This window comes from Henckelia pumila, chromosome 3 (genome assembly GCF_033568475.1).
Source record: "Henckelia pumila isolate YLH828 chromosome 3, ASM3356847v2, whole genome shotgun sequence".
NCBI lineage: Eukaryota > Viridiplantae > Streptophyta > Magnoliopsida > Lamiales > Gesneriaceae > Henckelia > Henckelia pumila.
This window is the reverse complement of record NC_133122.1, coordinates 39,860,781-39,881,546: the sequence shown is the minus strand read 5'-3', so window position 1 is coordinate 39,881,546 and position 20,766 is coordinate 39,860,781. Positions and strand designations below refer to the sequence as shown.

At 35.4% G+C, this 20,766-nt stretch overlaps 2 protein-coding genes and 1 pseudogene across 2 annotated transcripts; 2 read left to right on the top strand and 1 right to left on the bottom strand.

Moving 5' to 3' along the window:
• The first annotated feature begins 5,259 nt into the window (after positions 1-5,259).
• Positions 5,260-6,636, top strand: LOC140888527 (protein FAR1-RELATED SEQUENCE 4-like). Its single transcript, XM_073296216.1, has 2 exons — positions 5,260-6,079; positions 6,239-6,636. The coding sequence occupies exons 1-2, from the start codon at positions 5,260-5,262 to the stop codon at positions 6,634-6,636; spliced, it is 1,218 nt and encodes a 405-aa protein (XP_073152317.1).
• Positions 6,637-11,013: 4,377 nt separating this feature from the next.
• LOC140886894 (pentatricopeptide repeat-containing protein At1g77405-like) lies at positions 11,014-12,469 on the top strand. Its single transcript, XM_073293801.1, has one exon. The coding sequence runs from the start codon at positions 11,058-11,060 to the stop codon at positions 12,420-12,422; it is 1,365 nt and encodes a 454-aa protein (XP_073149902.1). The 5' UTR covers positions 11,014-11,057; the 3' UTR covers positions 12,423-12,469.
• Positions 12,470-14,063: 1,594 nt separating this feature from the next.
• On the bottom strand, positions 14,064-17,937 carry LOC140886893 (IQ domain-containing protein IQM6-like; annotated as a pseudogene).
• Between the last annotated feature and the right edge of the window lie 2,829 nt (positions 17,938-20,766).

The window sequence follows — 20,766 nt, the reverse complement described above, 5'->3', positions numbered from 1 at the left end:
TCTGGACTGGGAAAAGATTGAGTTATTCTACAATGGTTTGAATGGGCCAACTCGTATTTCTGTGGATGCTGCAGCTGGAGGTTCAATATTTTCTAAATTTCCTGAACAGGCTTATGAGATGCTTGAGCAAATGACTGTTAACAGTTATCAGTGGCCGAGTGAGAGATTTGTAATAAGGAAGTCTGCTGGAATTCATGAGGTTGATGCATTCACTGCTTTGACTGCTTAGATGGCTACTATTTCTACACAGTTGGCTACACTGACCAAAAACAATCAAGTTTCTATTAAGACAGCATCGCTGGCGACTGCCGTAAATTCTGCTGATGGATTTGAGAGTGTGGAGCAAGCTTAATATGTGAACAACAGAAATTACAACAACTATCAAGGTAATCATGTACCCAATCAATATCACCCTAGTATGCGTAATCATGAAAATTTTCATATGCAAATAATAATAATGTGTTGAATCCTCCTCCGGGATACAATACAAATAAGGGTGAGGGTAAGCCTCCTTTGGAGGATGTTGTTAATGCTTTTGTGCAGGAATCGAGCAAGAGGATGGCGAGGACTGAGACTCGCCTTGACAGCTTAGAGACGCATGTGGCCAACATGGGTGCTGTATTGCAATCCATGGAGACTAGCATTGGGCAATTGGCGAACGCACTTAAAGATAATAACAGAGGCCAATTCCCAAGTAATACTGAGGTGAATCCCAAGGAGCAGTGTAATGCTATCACGTTGAGGAGTGGGAAGCAGGTGGATAGTGAAGAGGGCAAATATGAGAGCAAGACGTCTGAAAAAGTTGCAGTTGATGAGAAGAAGGTCGAGGAGAAAGAGTCTGAACCTGAGCAGAAAATGATATACAAACCTCCTCTTCCATACCCCCAAAGGTTCAAGAAGAAGGCAGTGGACGAGCAGTTCTCAAAATTCTTGGAGATTTTCAAGAAGATACATATCAACATCCCTTTTGCTGATACTTTGGCACAAATGCCGAATTATGCGAAGTTTATTAAAGAGGTGATGTCCAAGAAAAGGAGGCTGCAAGAGAATGAGGTGGTGAGCTTAACTGAAGAATGTAGTGCTATGCTCCAAAAGAAGATGCCACAAAAGCTGAAGGATCCAGGGAGTTTTACTATTCCTTGCACTATTGGTTCTTCTTATTTTAATAATGCACTTTGCGATCTAGGAGCTAGCATTAATCTGATGCCTTTGTCTATTTTCAGGAGCTTAGGACTTGGCGAGGTGAAGGCCACAATGATCGCATTGTAGCTAGCTGATAGATCTATCACATATCCGCTTTGAATCATTGAATATGTTTTGGTAAAAATAGATAAATTTATTTTTCCGACGGATTTTGTTGTGCTAGATATGGAGGAGGATGCAAATATGCCACTAATATTGGGGAGACCTTTCTTGGCCACTGCTGATGCCAAGATTGAGGTGAAGAATGGTGAGTTGTCGATGGGTGTGGACGGAGAAAGAGTTATTTTTAACATATTCAAGAAATCAAGTAATCCACCCATCGAGGAATTATTCATGATTGAGCGAGTTGTGAAGCTGGATGGTCATCCCAAACTTGTTCATGAGGTAGATTCAAAGAAGAATGATCCGAAGGTGCCAAAGAAGAAGAAGAAAACGAAGAAGAAATCAAAGTTTAAAAAGGTTGTTGAATATATTTGGAGGGTGAAAGCGAAAGGGAAGACCCTCAACAAAGCGGAACCGGGCTAGAATTGGAATAAAGTCGGGCTATGGACTATAAACTAAGCGCGGGAGGCAACCCAAGCTAGTTGTTTTTTCCTTTTTTTTATTTTCTTTTAGTTGTTTTTGTTTTTATTTTTATCATGAGGAAACTAGACATTAATAATGATTTTGAATTGTGTAGGTTAAAAAATATGGAGCTGAAAGAGTTTAGGAGCCACCCCTGATGAAGAGTTTTGAGTGATTAAGATGGTGCTGAGTACTGACGCTTGGTGCCTAAGGTATGTGTCCCTTGTTTTTAATGAATAATGTACATTGAGGACAATGCACAATTTAAGTTTGGGGGGTGTTTAAAAATTGTGAAATTTTGAAATTTTTTATGAGTTAGTTGAAGTTGAAGGCATGATGTTGTAATTGTGTTGGCATATGATGAAAATAAATTCTGTGTGCTGAAAAATTTTATGTTAGCTATATTTAATCTTGAGTTCTCACATTTATGCACGAATGCCATGATTTTCGATACTCCTAGCAATTAGAAAAAAATTATGTGGATTTGTGATGTGGAATAGAGGATTTGATTCTTAACTCTTGTGATTTTTATTTGAAACTGAGGTAGATTTTTAAGATCACAGAAGTGATTTAGGCATTTTTTTTCGAATCTATTGAGTTTTTTTAGCCATTCTATATTCATGAAAAATCCAAAACAAATTGAGTAGCTAAAAAGTTCAAAGAAAAGTAATGGCGGAGAAAGTAAGGTGAGGGGAGACCTTGAAAAGAAAAAAAAATGAATTGAAATTCTAGTTCAAATACAAGGCATAAAGATGGAGATGCATGGAGTAGAAGAAAGCCAAGACTAATGTCTGGCAATGCAAATAAAAATTTTTTAGCTACTCATAATCCTGCACAAATTGAAAATATTCAATTCTCTTTGCTTTGCATCATGAGTCCTTGTTTGCATTGATATATATATATGGATGCTTATCTCCTGCTGATTATGCTTGAGCCTAATGTTAACCGAAAAAGTCCTGTTGATCTATGTGAGTAAAAGTTAAACTTGGTTGAGAGTATTTTGAAACTTGAGGGCAGAGTTAATGATTTTATGAAGCTTACGGATTGCATGATTTTACCGAAAGTTAGGTGGGTAGATGAGATTGGAAAATCACACACACGCGAGAACTCTTGAGAAAATTAGTGGGCATGTGTATTGAATCTTGAAATGTAAAAATTCAGAGGTCGACTATATTGCTCATTACTGTTTTGCTCGGGACTAGTAAAAGTCTAAGTTTGGGGGGATTTGATAAGTGCATTTTATGCACTTAATTTATATATGATTTGACTTGGATTTTGGGATGTATCGAGTGAATATTATGCGTATTTGTTGTTGTTTTTGTAAGTTGCAAGGATTTGAAGAAAAGTAGCAAGAAGAAGCAGAAAGCCGAATTACGGGACAGCAAACTTTAGAAAATTACTGGGAATGTTACAAACATCTAAATCCGATCTTCACCATTCAAATTGAAATTTAGGATGTTTTAAAGTTGCTGTCAAAATTTCAGCTCGATCCGACGGCTAGAACTTAAGTTATGATTTTTACAAAAATACTGCGCAGATGGTGAAATGGAAGAACACGTAGCGCCCCAGCTCTAGTTTTCTAGCGCTCCAGCGCCCGTAATTTCATGTCTTAAGCGCCCCAGCGCCAGTTTGGAAGTGCTCTAGCGCTAGACGTCCGTCATTGAAAAATAAAATACGAAACTTGAGTGCCCCAGCGTCGAGGAAGCAGCGCTCCAGCGCTGCGCAGTCTCCAAAATATGGAAAGTCTTTAATCAAATTTAAAAGGGTTTTGATAGCTTATTTTTTAGGGATACGAGGGTTTAGAGAGTATTCAGAGTTTTTGAAGGCTAGAGACGGCTAAAGACCAAGGAAAAGGGAGAAGAAGCATTCTTGGTGCGAAGACGGACGAAGCGACTACCGGAGACGGAGAAGCATCATCTACCTTCATTTTTATTTCATTCTTTCTCCTAGTTTTTGAATGATGTTCAAGAACATGCTTTGTTTGATTTTTATTTACATTATGAACTAATTCCTTTGTCTAGAGGAACGACGTAGCTTGACTTGAAATTTCATGTTTTGACTATTATTTTGCCTACTATTATTTGTTCTTAACAATTTATTTGTGTATTCTTGATTTGATTGTCTTTTAATTACTTGATCACTAATTGAATTGTTATATTTATTTGAAATCTGGCGCTCGGGAGAGGAGATTTTGAATAGGATCATAGGAAAACACAACCTAGGATTTTTGTAGAGGTCGGGAGACTTACAAGTTCCTTTGAGGTCATTGAAAGAGAACCATAGAACTTGATTAAATTGTTTTGTTGTTTGATTTTTGATAGGGATATCGAAATTAGCATTAGAATAATAACATTTACTCGGCACTCGGGAGAGGCAGTAAATAACAATTAAGGGTTCTTGGCCTATAAATTGGAATAGATGATATAATCAATTAATATGATTTGCATGAATGAAAATCGAGTGATATCTTGTATCTAAAACCCGTCTCAGATCGTGTACCCAAAGCCATCCTTCAAATTCTAGATTCTTTATTTTATTTTAGTTTATTGAAATTTAAAACTTTGATTTTCTAAACAAAGTTGAGATTATTTTAATTACAGGATTTGGTGTGAATATAAATTTTCAATCCTCCTAGGAACGATACTCTACTCATCATATATTAAAACTTGACACCGTGCACTTGCGGGCACAAAATTACGCAACAAGACTCGTGTTGCATGTGAAAGTCATTAAGATTTGTGATATTGGAGTTCATAAAGAAAATGATAACGACTTTCATGTTCACTTTGGAGACGTGGATGTTATAAATGCAAATGTTAGAAGAGAAGAATGTGTTTTTGATGCAAATGTAGAATGTGGAAGAAAATAGATTGATTTGGATATGAATGGTTTAAATCAGGGTATATGTGATAAATATTTTGATTGTACTTTTATTCAAGATGGTATCGAATTGTCTGCGACAACGAAAGATTTAATGGTTGAAGAAGATAATTACAATGAAACCTTTAATCAAAATGATGATTTCGATCGACCAAGAACACAAAGTCCACATGTTGATTATCATCACTCTGATATAGTAGAAGTGAGCACACAAAATTTGTTGGAAATCAGTAATGGTGTCGGTGCATATTCATTTACCGATGAATCGAATTTATCAGTTGGTCAAGAGTTCAGCAGTAAGGCTGAATTTAAGAAAAAATTGACAAAGATTTATCTGAATGCTTCATTTGAAACATGGGTTGAAAGGTCGACGAAAAAAATTTATATAGTGAGATGCATTACAAAAAAATGCAGTTGGAGAGTACGAGCAACACAAAAAAAAAAAAAAAAAAAAATTCAACTCAGTTTCAAATTCGAATTTATTGTAACACACACACCTTTGACCTTTCTGGCAAACGAAGAAGACATCGACAAACAACTTCTGCTGTAGTTGCAGATGCGTTGGTAGAAAATTTTAAAGGGCAACAAATCATCCCTGCACCAAAAACTGTAATGAAGATGATGCAGAATAAAGGGCTTGGTGTTAGCTACTACAAAGCTTGGATGTGCAAACAACTTGCTCTTAATCATTTGAGAGGAGATCCGGAAGAGAGCTACAGAATCATGGCAGCTTATTTATTTGTTGTTAAGCAGGTGAACAAAGATACCGTAACTCATTTGGAGATCGACTCTAGTGGAAGATTTAAATACATGTTCCTGGCTTATGGGGTATGCATTCATGGATTTCGTAGAATGCGAAAAGTTATAGCAATTTATGGTACTTTTTTGAAAGCAAAATATAGGGGTGTTTTACTTCTTACGATAGCCCAAGATAGAGATTTATATCAATACTCCATTGCATGGGCTGTCGTTGACTCGGAGAATGAAATGTCATGGACTTGGTTTTTGGAGAAATTGCATGAATTGATTCCAGATGATCGTGATTTGGTAATTATCTCTGATAGACATGTTGCCATTATCGCTGCAGTTGCCGCGGTGTACAAACATTCACATCATCTACATTGTACATGGCACCTTTCACAAAATATTGCTACCCATTGTGGTAAAAAATGCGGTGGAGCTGAGTTGTTCATGAAGACTGCTTATGCATGCAAAATATCTGAGTTTAACATGTTGTACGAGAAGTTGAAAAATCAATACCCGAGTGTGACTGCATATCTTGATAAAAGCACTTCACCGGACAAATGGTCTAGAGCTTTCTGTCGAGGTAACCGATATGATATTATGACAACTAATGGAGCTGAGTCGATAAATTCTAGATTGTCCGAGGAAAGAGAGTTGCCAATCATAGCGATGTTGAATGCACTTCAAAGTATGGTTTCAGTTTGGTTCAATAAACACCGCACATCGGCATAGTTAGCCTCAAGCAGAACAAAGTTAATTCCATTGATAGAGTTGATTTTGCGAACCAGGTTTAATGAGTCACAGTGCCTAAAGGTAACTCAATTGAATTATTCTAAATATCATGTAGTTGGCGATGATACGGATGAAGTGGTTGATTTCTCCACCTATTTGTGTAGTTGTTGTGTGTTCCAATGTGATAAAATCCCTTGTAAGCACGCATTAGCAGCTTATCATCTTGCAAATTATGATATCTACGAATTGTGTTCACCTTATTACCTCGTGCATATGTGGCGCCAAGCCTACTCGGGTACCATTTACTCTGTGCCTCATCAAAGAGATTGGAAGATTCACGAAAATATTTCTATTTTGGAAGTGTTGCCTCCTCACTTCAAGCCAAAGCGAGGAAGACCAAATAAACAAAGAAGGCCATCTACTGGAGAGTTTGGACGACAACGAAAGAACAAATGCAGTATATGCAATGATGTTGGAAATTATAAGTCGACATGTACTCGTAACACCACTTGATGTAGTAGAAAATATTGTTTTTTAAAGTGGTGAATCAAATCTTTATTTCATGTAGTTTGACAATTATAACTATTGCAATCATTTTATGTGATGTAATTCACGAGTTATAACTATTTATCATATAATGATATACTTACGTTGATGTTAAAGACTATAAATTTTAAAACTAGTGTAAAATAGAGCAAGAGCGACCGAAGGCGACTGAGTCATGTGATATAAAAAGGTGATGAAATTCAAGAGTTATAACTATTTACCATATAATGGTATATTTACGTTGATGTTAAAGACTATATTTCAAAACCGACTGAGAATAAACGATAAGAACTAGCTCAAGAACAACATAATCGAAACTCATTCGATTCTAACAACATCCGGAAATTGAAGTATAACTGATCGGAGAAATACTTACGATAGAACGAATCTCTCGCTGCTGGGATCGCGAATCTTCTTTCGAAAATAAATTCTAACGGATGGATCGACCGAAAAATGAAATCACAAAGCTTGAAGATCTCTTGGGGCGTCTTCAATGGAGGGAGCATGTTGGAGGGGATGAAGGAGAAGACAATGAGACTTAGTTATCACAATTCCAAGACCAAATAATATAACAAATTCCATTTTTGCGTTTTAGTCCCTGAAATTTTCGAAAATTATAAAATAGACCCTGATCAAAATCAAATCGGCTCTTGAATTCTATAATGTTCTATTATAGCAATAAACTCAGTTAAGATTAATTTGGGGCGTTACAAACTGGCCAAAGAACAGCAACACCAAAGTACAAACAAGCTAATTTCAGCCTTTCCAAATTTATAGTACTTTCCGGTGTTTTTTTTTTATCTCCTTCAGCTTTTCTGCCACCTCCTCAATATATACCTTTTCATTTCCACCAAAATATCTATATCAAAATTTCATCGTCTCTGTAACTACAGGAAAGTCTTCCGAACAATCAAGCCTAGTTATAAGTGCATACTTCATTTTTGAAAATCTCAAAGGTCGTTGATTCACAATCATCCACAACTCATCACTAGTAGAAATACATGAATGTCTAGCCATTAAGAACCATATGATCTGACTGGATAAATTGTAATCTCTCGCATACTTGATTAAATTACCAAATTGAGTTCCATCAGCCATATTCATCATCTCCGCATCATTCAGACATTCAATGATCGTCTCTGATATATTTTTGAAATGAGAGTTTAAACTTAACTTGCATTCAAAGTGTTTTTTTCTCGATAACTGAGGCTTCGATTTTACCTATGCTCAAAATAAATAAAAAATATAAATGACATAAAAACATAATATTTTACAAATATAATGAAAAAATAAATTTTTGAACACGATTTCTCCACAAAACCACAAATAGTTTATTCATTTATTACTTACAGACATGTAAGCGAGTTTAGAAATAAAACAATTCCACAAAAATAAATTATAATTAAAATTAAAAAGTCTATAAAAATAATATAAAAATATAGACTTACAAACTTCTTCATCTGCCATTTTGTTATAAACTTTAAATGTATGGTTTGTCGTTCGATGTTTAAATGGTCCTTGATCAATGAACTAGACCATTGATTGATGGATAATTTCAATGGAACTAAGAGAATAACGGTCGGTCACCTAAAGAGGAGAAAAAATTATATTAGTTCAACATCACTCATAAAATATCCATAGTAAAGATAATCATATCTAAGAATTGAACTCACGCATAAACAATTTTATAAATGACTTGCAAAAGAGAACTAAATTAACATATTAATCAATGTTAATGTTGATTCTTGAACACCGAAGAAGAAGAAATCTCCAACAATTTGGGGCGAGGAATAGTCCCGGACTCCCTTTCTTCCTCTTTCGCAAGACTAGCAGACTACTTTTCCAAAGTAGAACATAAGGAAACCAAAAGGCAAAAATCAAGAATACCAACCTGGTGAATCCTTCACCGACTATGTAAAGTAAGAGAATAAACAACAAATAAATCCTATTCAAAATAGCTCGAAAAAAATACTGGAGAATGAGAAGAAAACATATTAATCATTGGTTTGCATCTACCAAGTTCCAACTAACACTCTCGAATAAAACGAACTGAAATACCAGTGATACAATTTACTAAACCAAGGCTACAATGTTCAAAACACCGAAATTGAGACAAAACTACCAAAAAAAAAAAGCAATCAACTCTGAGAGAAAGGGTGAAATAAACGAAATACCCCCTCAAGCTCGTTGAAACCGATGAAGCTGAGAGAAAATGAAACAAAACAAAACCTGGATCGAATTGCAGTCAATTTCAATAGCTAGCATGGTGGCCTGAAGCTGAGACATCAGCGGCCCTGTAGCTTTGATGCATAATTCCACAAACTGGGTCACTGGAGTAATTCGGAGGCTAGAGAACTTATGGCACTAGTGTGTAGTGAACTATGCCTTGTCTTTGCGGAAGTGGCATCAGGCTAGCAGAGATTTTGTAGTCGTTCCGAGTGGACTCGATCGGCTATGGTGAACTGATGGGTTTCGATGGAGTAATTATTCAGCATTCCCAGGAAGCGAATAACTCCACTAAAGTGAGTTCAAACGTTCCAATTTATGTCAGAATTCGGATCCCTTAGGCGTCTCTTCTTCGAGCTCTACTTGGCTTTCTTTCTATCGGGAGAGTCGGATGGATGATGCTCTTCTAATCTGTTTCAGAGACGTTAGATTGAATTGGAAAGACTTTGAAAGAAGTTAGGGTAAAAAGTAGAAAAAAGAAATTAAATAAAAAAGATTTAAAATGGGGATAAAAGGGACATTTCAAAACCGAGTGTTATTTTTTAAAAGAGTTATTTGCATCAAACACCCCTGTGAAATATTGAAAATACACACTTCTTTCATGTGAAATTTTAATAGGCATCTTCAACCCCGACCTTTTAAAAAATTAGCACACCCGCCCCTTCAGATGGGTGATTGTTGCGCACGCGCCCCTCATGCGACTGGGCAAAGATTTTGATATTTTTTTGGCACCAAATACCCCTTTGAAATATTAAAAATGCATATTTGACCCCTGTGAAAATAATCTTTAAATCTATTCAACTCATAATACACAATTGTTATTAAAATATAATTATAAAATATTTAGCAAACACTTTTCGTTTTATTAATTTTATTTTTAATTTTTAATTTATTATGATAATATAATTATTTTTTAAAAAATATTATTATTTTATCTTGTTATCATTACTTTATTAAACTTTCTTCTTGTTCCCAACTTTTCCATTAAAAATGCATTCATAAACAAGATTTAAATACCTAAAAGTACCAAAATATTAAATCAAAATGATAATTTCATGCATATTACTTTTCAATTTAGGATTATAGATTTTTGAACCAAAAATCTAAATTTTTTAAAATGCATTGCAGAATTTGCATTAAATAATAATACACAATATTTATTAAGATCTAATTATAAAATATTTTTCAAACATTTTTAATTATAATTTTATTTATTTTTATTTTTTATTTTTATTTATAATTTATAATTAATTTATTTTTTAAAAAAATTATTACTTTATATCGTTATCATGATTTTATCAAATCACTTTGTGTTTTCAACTTCTCCATTAAACATGATTCATAAAAAAAAATTTAAATATCTAAAAATACCAAAATATTGAACCAAATGATAAGTTCATGAATGTTACTTTTTCGATTTAGAATTATATAAGCATGCTATTTTTTTATTATTTATTACAAATTGTGCAATGCATATTCTCGAAAAATTTAAATTTTGATTCAATAATATATAGTCCTAAATCGAAAAAACAATATGTTTGAACTTATCGGTTTAGTTCAATATTTTGGTATTTGAAATTATTTAAATACTTGTTTATGAATGCATGTTTAATGGAAAATTTGGAAATACGAAGTGAGTTTAATAAAATAATGATAAATGATAAATTAATAATATTTTTAGAAAACAATTAATTAATGATAATACATTTAAAATAAAAAATAAAAAATTAATAAAACAAAAAATATTTTCTAAATATTTATAATTGGATTTTATTAAAAACTATATATTATGGGTTGAATAGATTTAAAAATTATTTTCACAGGGGTCAAAAATGTATTTTTAATATTTTATAGGTGTATTTGGTGCAAAAAAATATCAAAATCTTTGTCCAATCACATGAGGGCGCGTGCACAATAATCACTCATATGAAGGGACGAGTGTGCTAATTTTTTTAAAAATCAAAATTAAAGATGTGTATTAAAATTTTAAAGGAGATAATAACTCTTTTTTAAAATACAAATTTGCGATGTGCCTTTTCCCTAATTTCCCCGGTACAATTTTGTAGATTATACTTCCCATTCCCATGTACCGATCGGTATCTTGAGTCAAATCTGCGTCAACACCACCGAGGCCCTGCTCCGAGACACCACTCGGTTTCTTTATGTTTCAATTGCCGCCGCCGCTCCGCCGCCGTGTTTCCACCCAAACTAGTACCATCGCGAAACAACTTCTGCAAGCAATAATCCAAAACAAGCCCTTCAACACCGCTCTTCCTCACCAACACCTCATTTGGACCCCAGAAAGCGTTATTCAGGTCCTCAGGTTGATCCCATTACACCTGTTTCAATCCTTCAGATCCATCGGCCGGCAAAAGCCCTCCCGCCACCGCTCCACACTCAAACAAAGGAACCTCAAGCAAGAATCAGTTAAATACAAAAAGGGTTCTCTGATTCTTGGCCCTGCAGCTCATAGAGACCCCAAGAAAGTGAATCATGGACTGGAAAAGGCACTGGAGTTTTACTATTGGGTTGAAACCCATTTCAGGTTTCAACACAATGAGCAAACGTGCAAGGAGATGGCTCTTGTTCTAGTCAAAGGGAATAGATTGAATTTAATGTGGGATTTCTTGAAAAACATGTCGAGGAGGTCAGAAAAATGCAATCTTGTAACAACTGCAACCATGACGTGCTTGATCAAAGCTTTAGGGGATGAAGGTTTAGTGAATGAGGCTTTGTCAGCATTTTATAGGATGAAGCAATTTCATTGCAAGCCTGACGTGTATGCTTACAATACTGTAATTTACGCCCTCTGTCAAGTTGGTTTTTTCAAAAAAGCAAGATTCTTGCTGGAACAAATGGAGTTGCCTGGGTTTCGATGCCCCCCTGATGCCTTCACATACACAGTTTTGATTAGTTCTTATTGTAGGTATGCCATGGAAACTGGGTGTCGAAAAGCTACACGTAGACGTATGTGGGAAGCCAATCATTTGTTCCGATTAATGTTGTTTAAAGGGTTTGTTCCAGATGTCGTGACTTACAATTCTCTGATCAATGGTTGTTGTAAGACTAATAGGATTGGGAGGGCACTGGAATTGTTGGATGAAATGTCTAGAAGAGAATGTGTACCTAATACAATTACTTATAATTCCGTCATTAGATACTACAGCGTAGTGAATGAGATTGAAAAGGCTATTGAGATGTTGAGAATTATGCAAAAAAGGAATCATGGGGTACCAAATTCAAGTTCATATACACCTATAATTCATGCCTTATGTGAAGTGGGGAGGGTGGTCGAGGCAAGGGATTTCTTGGTTGAGCTTGTCGAGGGAGGTTCAATTCCTAGGGAGTATACGTATAAGTTAGTATGTGATGCCCTAGAGTCAAACGGGAAGATGGATTTGCTAGAAAAGGGCTTTTGTGTGCTTGTTGAAAGTGGTATCGAGAATCGTGTGAAAGAGATGATCAAGGTAAAACCATCCTTGAGCCAAGAAAGAGCCCCATATAAGACCTGCACATCGAGTATATAATATAGTTTCAAGCTACACTTATCGTCCTATCAAAAAAAAAAAAGGTTTCAAGCTACAAACTCAGTGTATCGCGGGAAAACTCTAGTGTCCAACAGTTCCATAGGCTCAGGACGTGAGATACATGTGACAGCCCAGGGGTTTCTGACTGCAGTTAGCCAAATAACATGAGGTCCGATTAAAGTTTTTCTTTTTAGTTTAATTGCTAGTGTATGATGCCCTAAAGTTGGATGGAGAATGAGTTTCTACAATAGCTTCTGCGGCCTCATTGAAAGTGGTTTGGAGAATCAGGTAAAAGATCTAATCAAGGTGAAACCATCCTTGAGCCAAGAAAGGGCTATTAATGAGATCCCATTCATTGAGGACAAAGAAGATGATGACAACCCTGATCTGGACCCAGCCCACTAGAAACTGAATGTGATCCTCGCAGTCGGAGGTCATATAGGACTGCTCAGATACCACACAAGAGATTCAATATTTGGATGACAATGGCTTGAAAATTTGTGATTTCTCAATTGGGATTAAAGAGTGTTTAATTGGCCAAATTCAGCGGTGCTTGGAATTGTGGAAGTAGAGAGGGTTGCACGGAATGGCGAGAGCAGACATACCCTGAAATAGTTCAGCTTTATCAGGGGTTCTGTTGGAGGATGCTGCAAGTGGCATGAGTAGATTTTGTTATTGACAAGGTAGCACTTATCACTTATCGCATTAAGCCTTTAGACATACTTCTATATGACATCTTCACTTAGCTTTTCCCATCATGGTGGAAGTTCTATGTTTGAGATATCTTAATTTTACTCCGGTCAACATGATATCAAAAATGGGTGTCTCACATATATCCAATTGTAGAGTGAGTGATCGGCTGGCATTTCTTCATCCTATAAGTTAGTTTATAATGTAATGTCTAAATTTAGATAAAAATCGCAAGCTACCATATCTCAAAAATTGTGTATTATGATGTATACGATGATTATATCTGTACACTTATTTCATAGTGATAAAAGTGGATAAATCAATACTTATAATGGTCAGTTCTTTTTATTTTTTAAAATTACGGAATTCTCACTTCAGGTCATTTTTATGTTTTCATTTCTTTTTATGTGGACCATTGAGGCATTTAGTTAACAATTTGTCACTACTGGTTTTCCTAAAATGAAGGCCAGTTTTATGATATATTACAGGGATGTGGATGGGAATTGTTGGAGTGAACAGGAAACCTTACTGCTGCTGGAGGGAATGCAGTTATACCAGTCATTCTGGTTCATCAAATATGTGGAGTATTGATGGTTGTGGAAAATCACTACCAAATTCAAATGGTATGTATTGTTATCCAATCGGTTTTCTTTTATCGACATTGAGGAGGTTTAGTAAACTACACTTGTCATTCCATCTATGGTATAGGATTCAACTTGCGGTTCTCTACACGGACAAAATGGCAATTTCATTTTTCATTTATCAAAATATATATTATTATGAATTATTGTTAAGTATTTATATAATTTAATTATTTTATAATCAACCATATAAATCTGTATGTATTTTTTTTTTTTTTCAAGAAAACGTCATCGTCTAATCCAAACGAGATAAACGTTTCAAATAAGACTGATAGTTTTTGTTAAACATTTACATATTTTGTGGTATGTGATGTGATCTGATCGTAAGATGTGGATGTATAACAGAGTGATAGAAAAATGATAGATATGGGTAATTTATGTAATGTGATTATATTGTGTTTGGTGTAGTGTGCGTTCAATGATAATCTTATCAACCACATCAAACAATACTTTATAGAATTTAATCATCATGTACATAACCTAATAAATTTATATATAGCTTTTAATTCAACATGATATGTTAAAGTTGGAGCTGGTATTCCACTTGGAATTTAGTGAGGATGGGAAGTAGCACTTCTAAACAGATATGTTTCATACTTGGAATATATTGTGTTGAATAGGACAATTCTATGTTCCATACTAGTTCTTAATAAAAACTAAACTAGATGATGGCAGATACAGTTTTTAGCTAAAGGGTCAAACACCAGCAAACTCCTGCCTATCCGACCTACAAATTTCTACAGTATTTATACATTAGGAAAATTTTGCGAAGGCAATCATGGATAGATGGAATAAAAAACAAATTCACAAATTAAGAGACGATGTTTTCCATTCCCAAGACTGCACTTGTCAATGACACCAATTCTTCCGCCTCTTTTGCGTGGATGAATTATGATGATTCTATTGCCAGTGGACTTTTCTTTCTACATGCAGTGGTGTTGGTAGGAGTAAGATTTCCTCCCACAGTAACAGCTGGTCTTGCACTTCTAAGAGGTGATGACAAGGCACTTCTAGGAGACAAGCATACCTCTTCTAGCACACGGAACTGGAGCTCTGAAGGATAATCCCTGACACATCCAATTCGCGGTCCAGCTCCTGTGGTCCATCTGCATGACAATTGATAAGCCAGCTGATAGGACTTCATCCCTTTGTGTGAGTTTATCCTCTTTATTATCTTTTCTTGTGGGACGTGTTTTTCATAGTCCTCTTCATCTGTATCTTGATCGAATAAGTTTTGCTTGGAGAATGAGAACTCTGAGTCTGAAAGGTATTCGTCTGCTGTCTCATATCCATCATCCAGTGGACTCTCCAGAGCATAAGGAGACCCTGGTTTTGGCGTCCTGAACAACTCTACCCCCTCCTCCCTCTTTGGGATTTGAAGGAGAGCGATTTTTGACTGTAGTTTCCTGGACCATCTTGATATTCGGGGTAGCATTTTTTCATCATCCTTTGTATGTTTTTGCTTTGAGTACTTCTCTATGTTTTCGTTTTTAATCTCGAGGTCTCCAGCAAACCTGAAATCTGGTGCTGATACGCCACTACGCAGGCCAACACAAACTTCAAGTTCATCACTCGGTGCTTTCTGCAACATACTCGAAATTAGTTTGTTTTTGTTTTTGTTTTTGTTTTTTCCCCACGTTTGATAAGAGAACCACCAAAGAGCATAATGGATCTTACTTGAACAACACTGAGATCAACATTGTTCTGCAAAAGAAAGGCCATGAATTCCTCAAAGTTTTCTTCTGTTGGAAGGTAATGTCCACTGTGTGGCCAAACTGCCTGTGTCCAAAACAACAGATCATACATTTCATGTCACCTAAACCTTTGCAATTAGTCAACATTACCAATTAAAGAAAAAAAAAGGGATTGGCTTGCGAGGCTTTGTTTTGGGAACACTGAACTGTTACTGAAATTAATTATTGGATGATTTTATTTGAAGGTTTAAATATCTATTTTTCAGTCAACTAAATGTAATGATTATATTGAATATGTAAGAAGGGAAAATGTGTTTTTGGGCTAAGAAAATTAAAATACACGAGAATGTGTGCGTCTATATTTATGGGAGATGAATACATTCACAGGAAAGAGGAAACAAAAGGAAAAAAAAAAAAGAGATGACGATGTGTTAACATTCTTTACCTTCAGAACACCGTCTTCTACAACTAGTCGTCCAGCAGATAATGTTGCACCTCCTGCTAAAAAACTGGAATGTTGAAAAGTGCCCTTATTCTTCTGTCCCACGTACAAGATTTTGGACACACTGAGCACAAAGATCCATTTCACATCTTCTGGCCCCTCCCTTGTGTCCAAAATTTTGCCACATTCTTTGTACATTAGCTTCCCAGTACTTATGATAACTTCATATGCACGTCTCTCCATCTGTAAAGTTGAAAAGGTAGTAATTTGCTCGATTCAATCTAGTCAAGAGAAAAGGCAATTCTATGCTATTTTACATTAGCCATGTTGAGGTTCCAGGGATGCGTCGAATCTAAGAGATTGTGCAACATGAATATATGTTCAGCAAAAATGCAAAATCAAAAACTTCTACACGAGGTTGTGCAGCTTACCGGGCCAAGGTACTTGATACACTGTTGTTGAAGTTTTGATCTATGGCATCTCTCTATATTTACTTCTTTACCGTCTCCAATGTCCAGCCTGAAGTTCAAAATAAACTGTCTGTCATAGATAGATGTAGATAGTGTTCGTAAGATCTTATTTTAAGTGCTTCGAAGTTCTTAGCTAATGAAATGTTTGGAAATTGCACTTCGAAGTTCTTACTTCTTAGCTAATGAAATGTTTGGAAATTGCACGTAGAAGTTCTTAGCTAATGAAATGTTTGGAAACTGCTCGTAGAAGTTGAGAATTTATAAACACTACCCTAGACAAATGAAACTTCACTTTGTAGTACGTGAAATTTACCAGTAGAAGAAGGGTTGCTGTCACAATGGAGCCAATTGATGTAGTAGAATTGTAGGTTGTGGCCATAGCGGTGTCTAGGATCAATCTAAAAGCACAAAATAGAAATACTATGATTTCATAAATGAACATCATCCATTGAAAATAACCCGAAACACAGACGCTTACCGCCTCAAGCCAATGCTGCAAAGCCAGTTTCCGGGCATTATCAGCTATTGACAAACCTTTCCCCACCTAACATGAATGGAGCAAGAGCCTTTAAGATATCTGAAAAACAACGAAGTGCAGAGAGTAAGCGTACACACAACACCTTGGCAGCTTTTGTTCTTGCTCTCGACCAACGTGAAATAGCCGTTTCAGGTCTCTCGATGTCGAAAAACGACACAGAACTACGTTTGAGCTCAGCAAAATCCAAAAGCTTCCACCTAAATGACAGACATTCCAAATGATCAGGAGCATACTAGAATGCCATGTTATATTAGCTAAAGCATAAAGGGCAGGTACCATCTTTGCTCCACCAGAACTGCACAATCTGCAAGTTGCCTTCGGGTCCGAAAACTCTTGTATGTTTTCTGCAGCCTCACAGCAGCCAGATGTCTGTCATTGTCGGAATACGGCAGTGGCTTCTTGAGTATGGGCAACTTGTAGCTGCTTGTCAAGCTGATCGACGCTCGCTCTTCCGGAGCCTGGACGGAGATTTTGGGCTCCAATCCCCTCCTCTTAAAGCTAAGTGATCCTTCAAGGATCATACTGCCAGAACCGAAAGCTTTCAATTTCGAATCTCCAACGTTAAAACCAACAGATGAAGCAATCCTCGTGTTGTTTCCTCCAAAACTGACTGATCTTACCAGCCGGCCATCCAGATCCTCCAATGAACAGGCGAATGCCATTCCCATTCCTCCCAAAACCAAAACCAGAACCAGAATGCTCTGGTAGATCGATCTCTTGCTGTATTCACAAATTTAATCAACAAATCAATGAAGCAAAAAAGGGCGAAAACTGGAATCCTGATTCTTAACATAAGCTAGAAAAGGCCCATATTCTCCACGGATAATCATGCAAGAAAAAGACTAACCTTTTTTTTATGCATGAACGTGAATGTATAGAATTTAATATTTTTCAAGTACAAACAACAACCCATAATTTGTACTTAAATATTACCTCAAATCTGTGATGAAATCCAATGAGAAAGATTGAGAGAAAATGAGGTGAAGAAAGCTGTGTTGGGACAGAGGGGTCCCCTTCAATGAGACGTACGTAAACACAAAGCTCTCCCTGTCCCTGTGTGCGTATCCAATGTTTGTTTGTGTGTTTTCTTGGAAAACAACTGTATTACTATATATAGGAAGGTCAGGGAGCGATGGATAAGAGGAGAGATACAACACACACAAGAGTAGATTGTTTTCAGCCAGGGTATTGAATTAGATTCATTGGTGGACATGTTAACAAACTTACTATTTTGGGACGTAGACCTGATTGGAATCGGGTCCGAGTTTTTTCTAGTTATTTTTCGAGTCACTCGTTGTGTAATACAATGAAAACTTTATAAACCCTTGTGATTTTGTTTTAGATTTCACCCAAAAGGTCGGATACCACCAACATGGCTCTGTTTCCTAAAAACGAAGCCATTTGTGACATAATGGAATTCAGATATCTTCACAATGATATGATATAATCTACTTTTGGGCACGTGGAGCTTCATACCAATCAATATATCATTTCATATATTGACCAATGATCTTGTGAAACTTTGGTTATATTCTTAACATGTGAAAATCAAAATTGATCATAAACGAAAATTATGATGTGACCGAAAATTGACGTGTTTTTGCACAAAATACTGTTTTGAATTCTGGATAATAAGGAGTGACTCACGTAGGTGACATGTCAAATGCGATGGCCTGAAATATAGGAACGATCAAGTGAGAGCCAGGATAGTTTTTTGTTTTCCGACAAGACCACTTGGACTCAAAACAGGGGACAATATGCTTACTTCTGTATATCAAAGGTTGATAATGATTTAAATTTATGGAAACCAATAACTTATCTTTTTTGTCTTTGGTATGGTAGTTTTTTCATGTTTAATCTTGGTACAATTACTTTTGAAAAACGGCTAATTCGGTCATCAATCATCGGAATATTCAACTTTCGACGAAGAAACTGATTAGAAGGTGGCTGAAATTGACGTGACTAAAATATCGATCTATTTGGAAATAACTTATAATCCGTTGCAAATCTTTTTTTAAAAAAATATGTCATATTATATTAAAAATATTTTTAATAACATAAAATTCAAGTCACAAAAGACATGAGAGATCTTTTTCATCTCACGTGACAAGAAAAAGGAAACCTCAGTTTAAGAAAAGTTGAAGTCATAGAACACTTCAAGCGACTGAGATGAGAAAAAAGATCTAGGGCTAATTGCATCCACATTCCATGTGAAAAGTTTAAAAGGCATAAAACACCATGTGTAAAATTAATAGCATGTTAGACCCTATGTTTTAAAAAAATTAGCATAAAAACTCCTATGAGAGGGTATGAATGTGCCCGAGTTTGTATAACATAGAGATGAAATGTGCTAAATTTTAAAAAACTGAAGGATGCATTAGCCTATTAATATTTTTTAGGAATTTTATGATTTTTAGACTTTTTACAGGGGAGATTAATGCAATTAGCCCAAAAGATCTACATAGTCGAACCTTTCATAAGGTCGAGGCCCAACAAATGCAGCCTCTTTATTGTGCATTTTATCACATAGGAGTTCAATTTTTAGGAATCGATTAAAACATGTCAATTTTTTAATGAATGAAATTCCATCTTGTTTCGGCCTCATTTGCATTTTCCCTGAGGCCAGTTAAAGGCGCAGAATTGACCGCATTCAGCACGGGAATGGACTTTTGTTTGAGATATGTTTTGCAAACATTTGTATTTTTTGGGTCTATTGAAGATTAGAGCAATAATCCAATCATTAGAGGATCTTGTTTCAGAAAGAGTGATTACAGCCCTTTGGATTCTTATACATCATGCATACAAAACGTTCACAAATGTTGTGGCTCATTTTTTAGCTCATTATGCTTTATCCGTGGTTTCGAGGCTAGAATTGGTTAACCGTCTTATGCCTTATTCGATTCTTAATGTTGTAAACAAAGACTTCTGTATTTAATCTATCTAGTGTTTTACCTTAAAAAAATCGGCATTTTGATAAGAAAACATAAAAAAATAAAAAATAAATTCCCCACATAAAATGTAGTAAAATTAGACCGTATAGAACATGCAATATGAAATGCTGAAAACTGGGGAAAAACAACAAGGGTTGTGAATATGAAATACCAATTAACTTGGGAGTCACTGAGATATGAATCCCTCGTTGTTGTAAAACTTTTGCGCATTTGCTAAGGGATAAGCACCGAAAAGAGAAAATGTTAGCAAAGAGAGTGGTTTTCTTCTTTTCATATTTGGAAAGAACTGGTAGGTAATCCGGTAGGTGGTTGGTTACCTATAGGTCAGCGTGAAACAGACGACTTTATAACATAAGTACGTAACACCGTTATTGTTTATTGGTTACTATAATAATCTTCGTCCTAAAGGAGACTAAAAGATTAATAGTATATGCATATTCCAGGAAGACATCTTGCTCATGTTTTATAACCTACTAGTACTCGGATGCACGCGTTACGTACTTGTATAATTTATTTTTTAATGAAAAATAAAAAAAATAAAAGGTTTATAAATAATATAAAAATAAAGTTTTCGTATATAAATATCCACCAAATGTTAAAAAAAAAAACAAATGTGACATATTAATAATTAAATAGCTATCAAAAGACAAAAAATACAGAAATATATCAATGTATCAAAGTCTCGTTAATGCACAATATGATACGTTAATGTTAAATTAAATTATGATAATTTTGATATTGCTATGATTTCGAATTTAATAATATAGTACATATATAATAGATATATCTAATACAAATTTATAAATTTGGAACGAGACATTACGAGGATCATATCATTGGTACATAGTACTACATAGTACATACTAGAAATTCCACCATGTTTAATTTTTTTTTTTTGGGACCTTTTATGGTTCCAGT

What these genes read in the sequence shown, in the direction of transcription:
- LOC140888527 (XM_073296216.1), top strand. Translation starts at nt 5,260, where the DNA reads ATGAAGATGATGCAGAATAAAGGGCTTGGTGTTAGCTACTACAAAGCT. An exon ending in GATGTTGAATGCACTTCAAA is followed by an intron (nt 6,080 to 6,238) that starts GTATGGTTTCAG and finishes AATATCATGTAG; the next exon opens with TTGGCGATGATACGGATGAA.
- LOC140886894 (XM_073293801.1), top strand. Translation starts at nt 11,058, where the DNA reads ATGTTTCAATTGCCGCCGCCGCTCCGCCGCCGTGTTTCCACCCAAACT.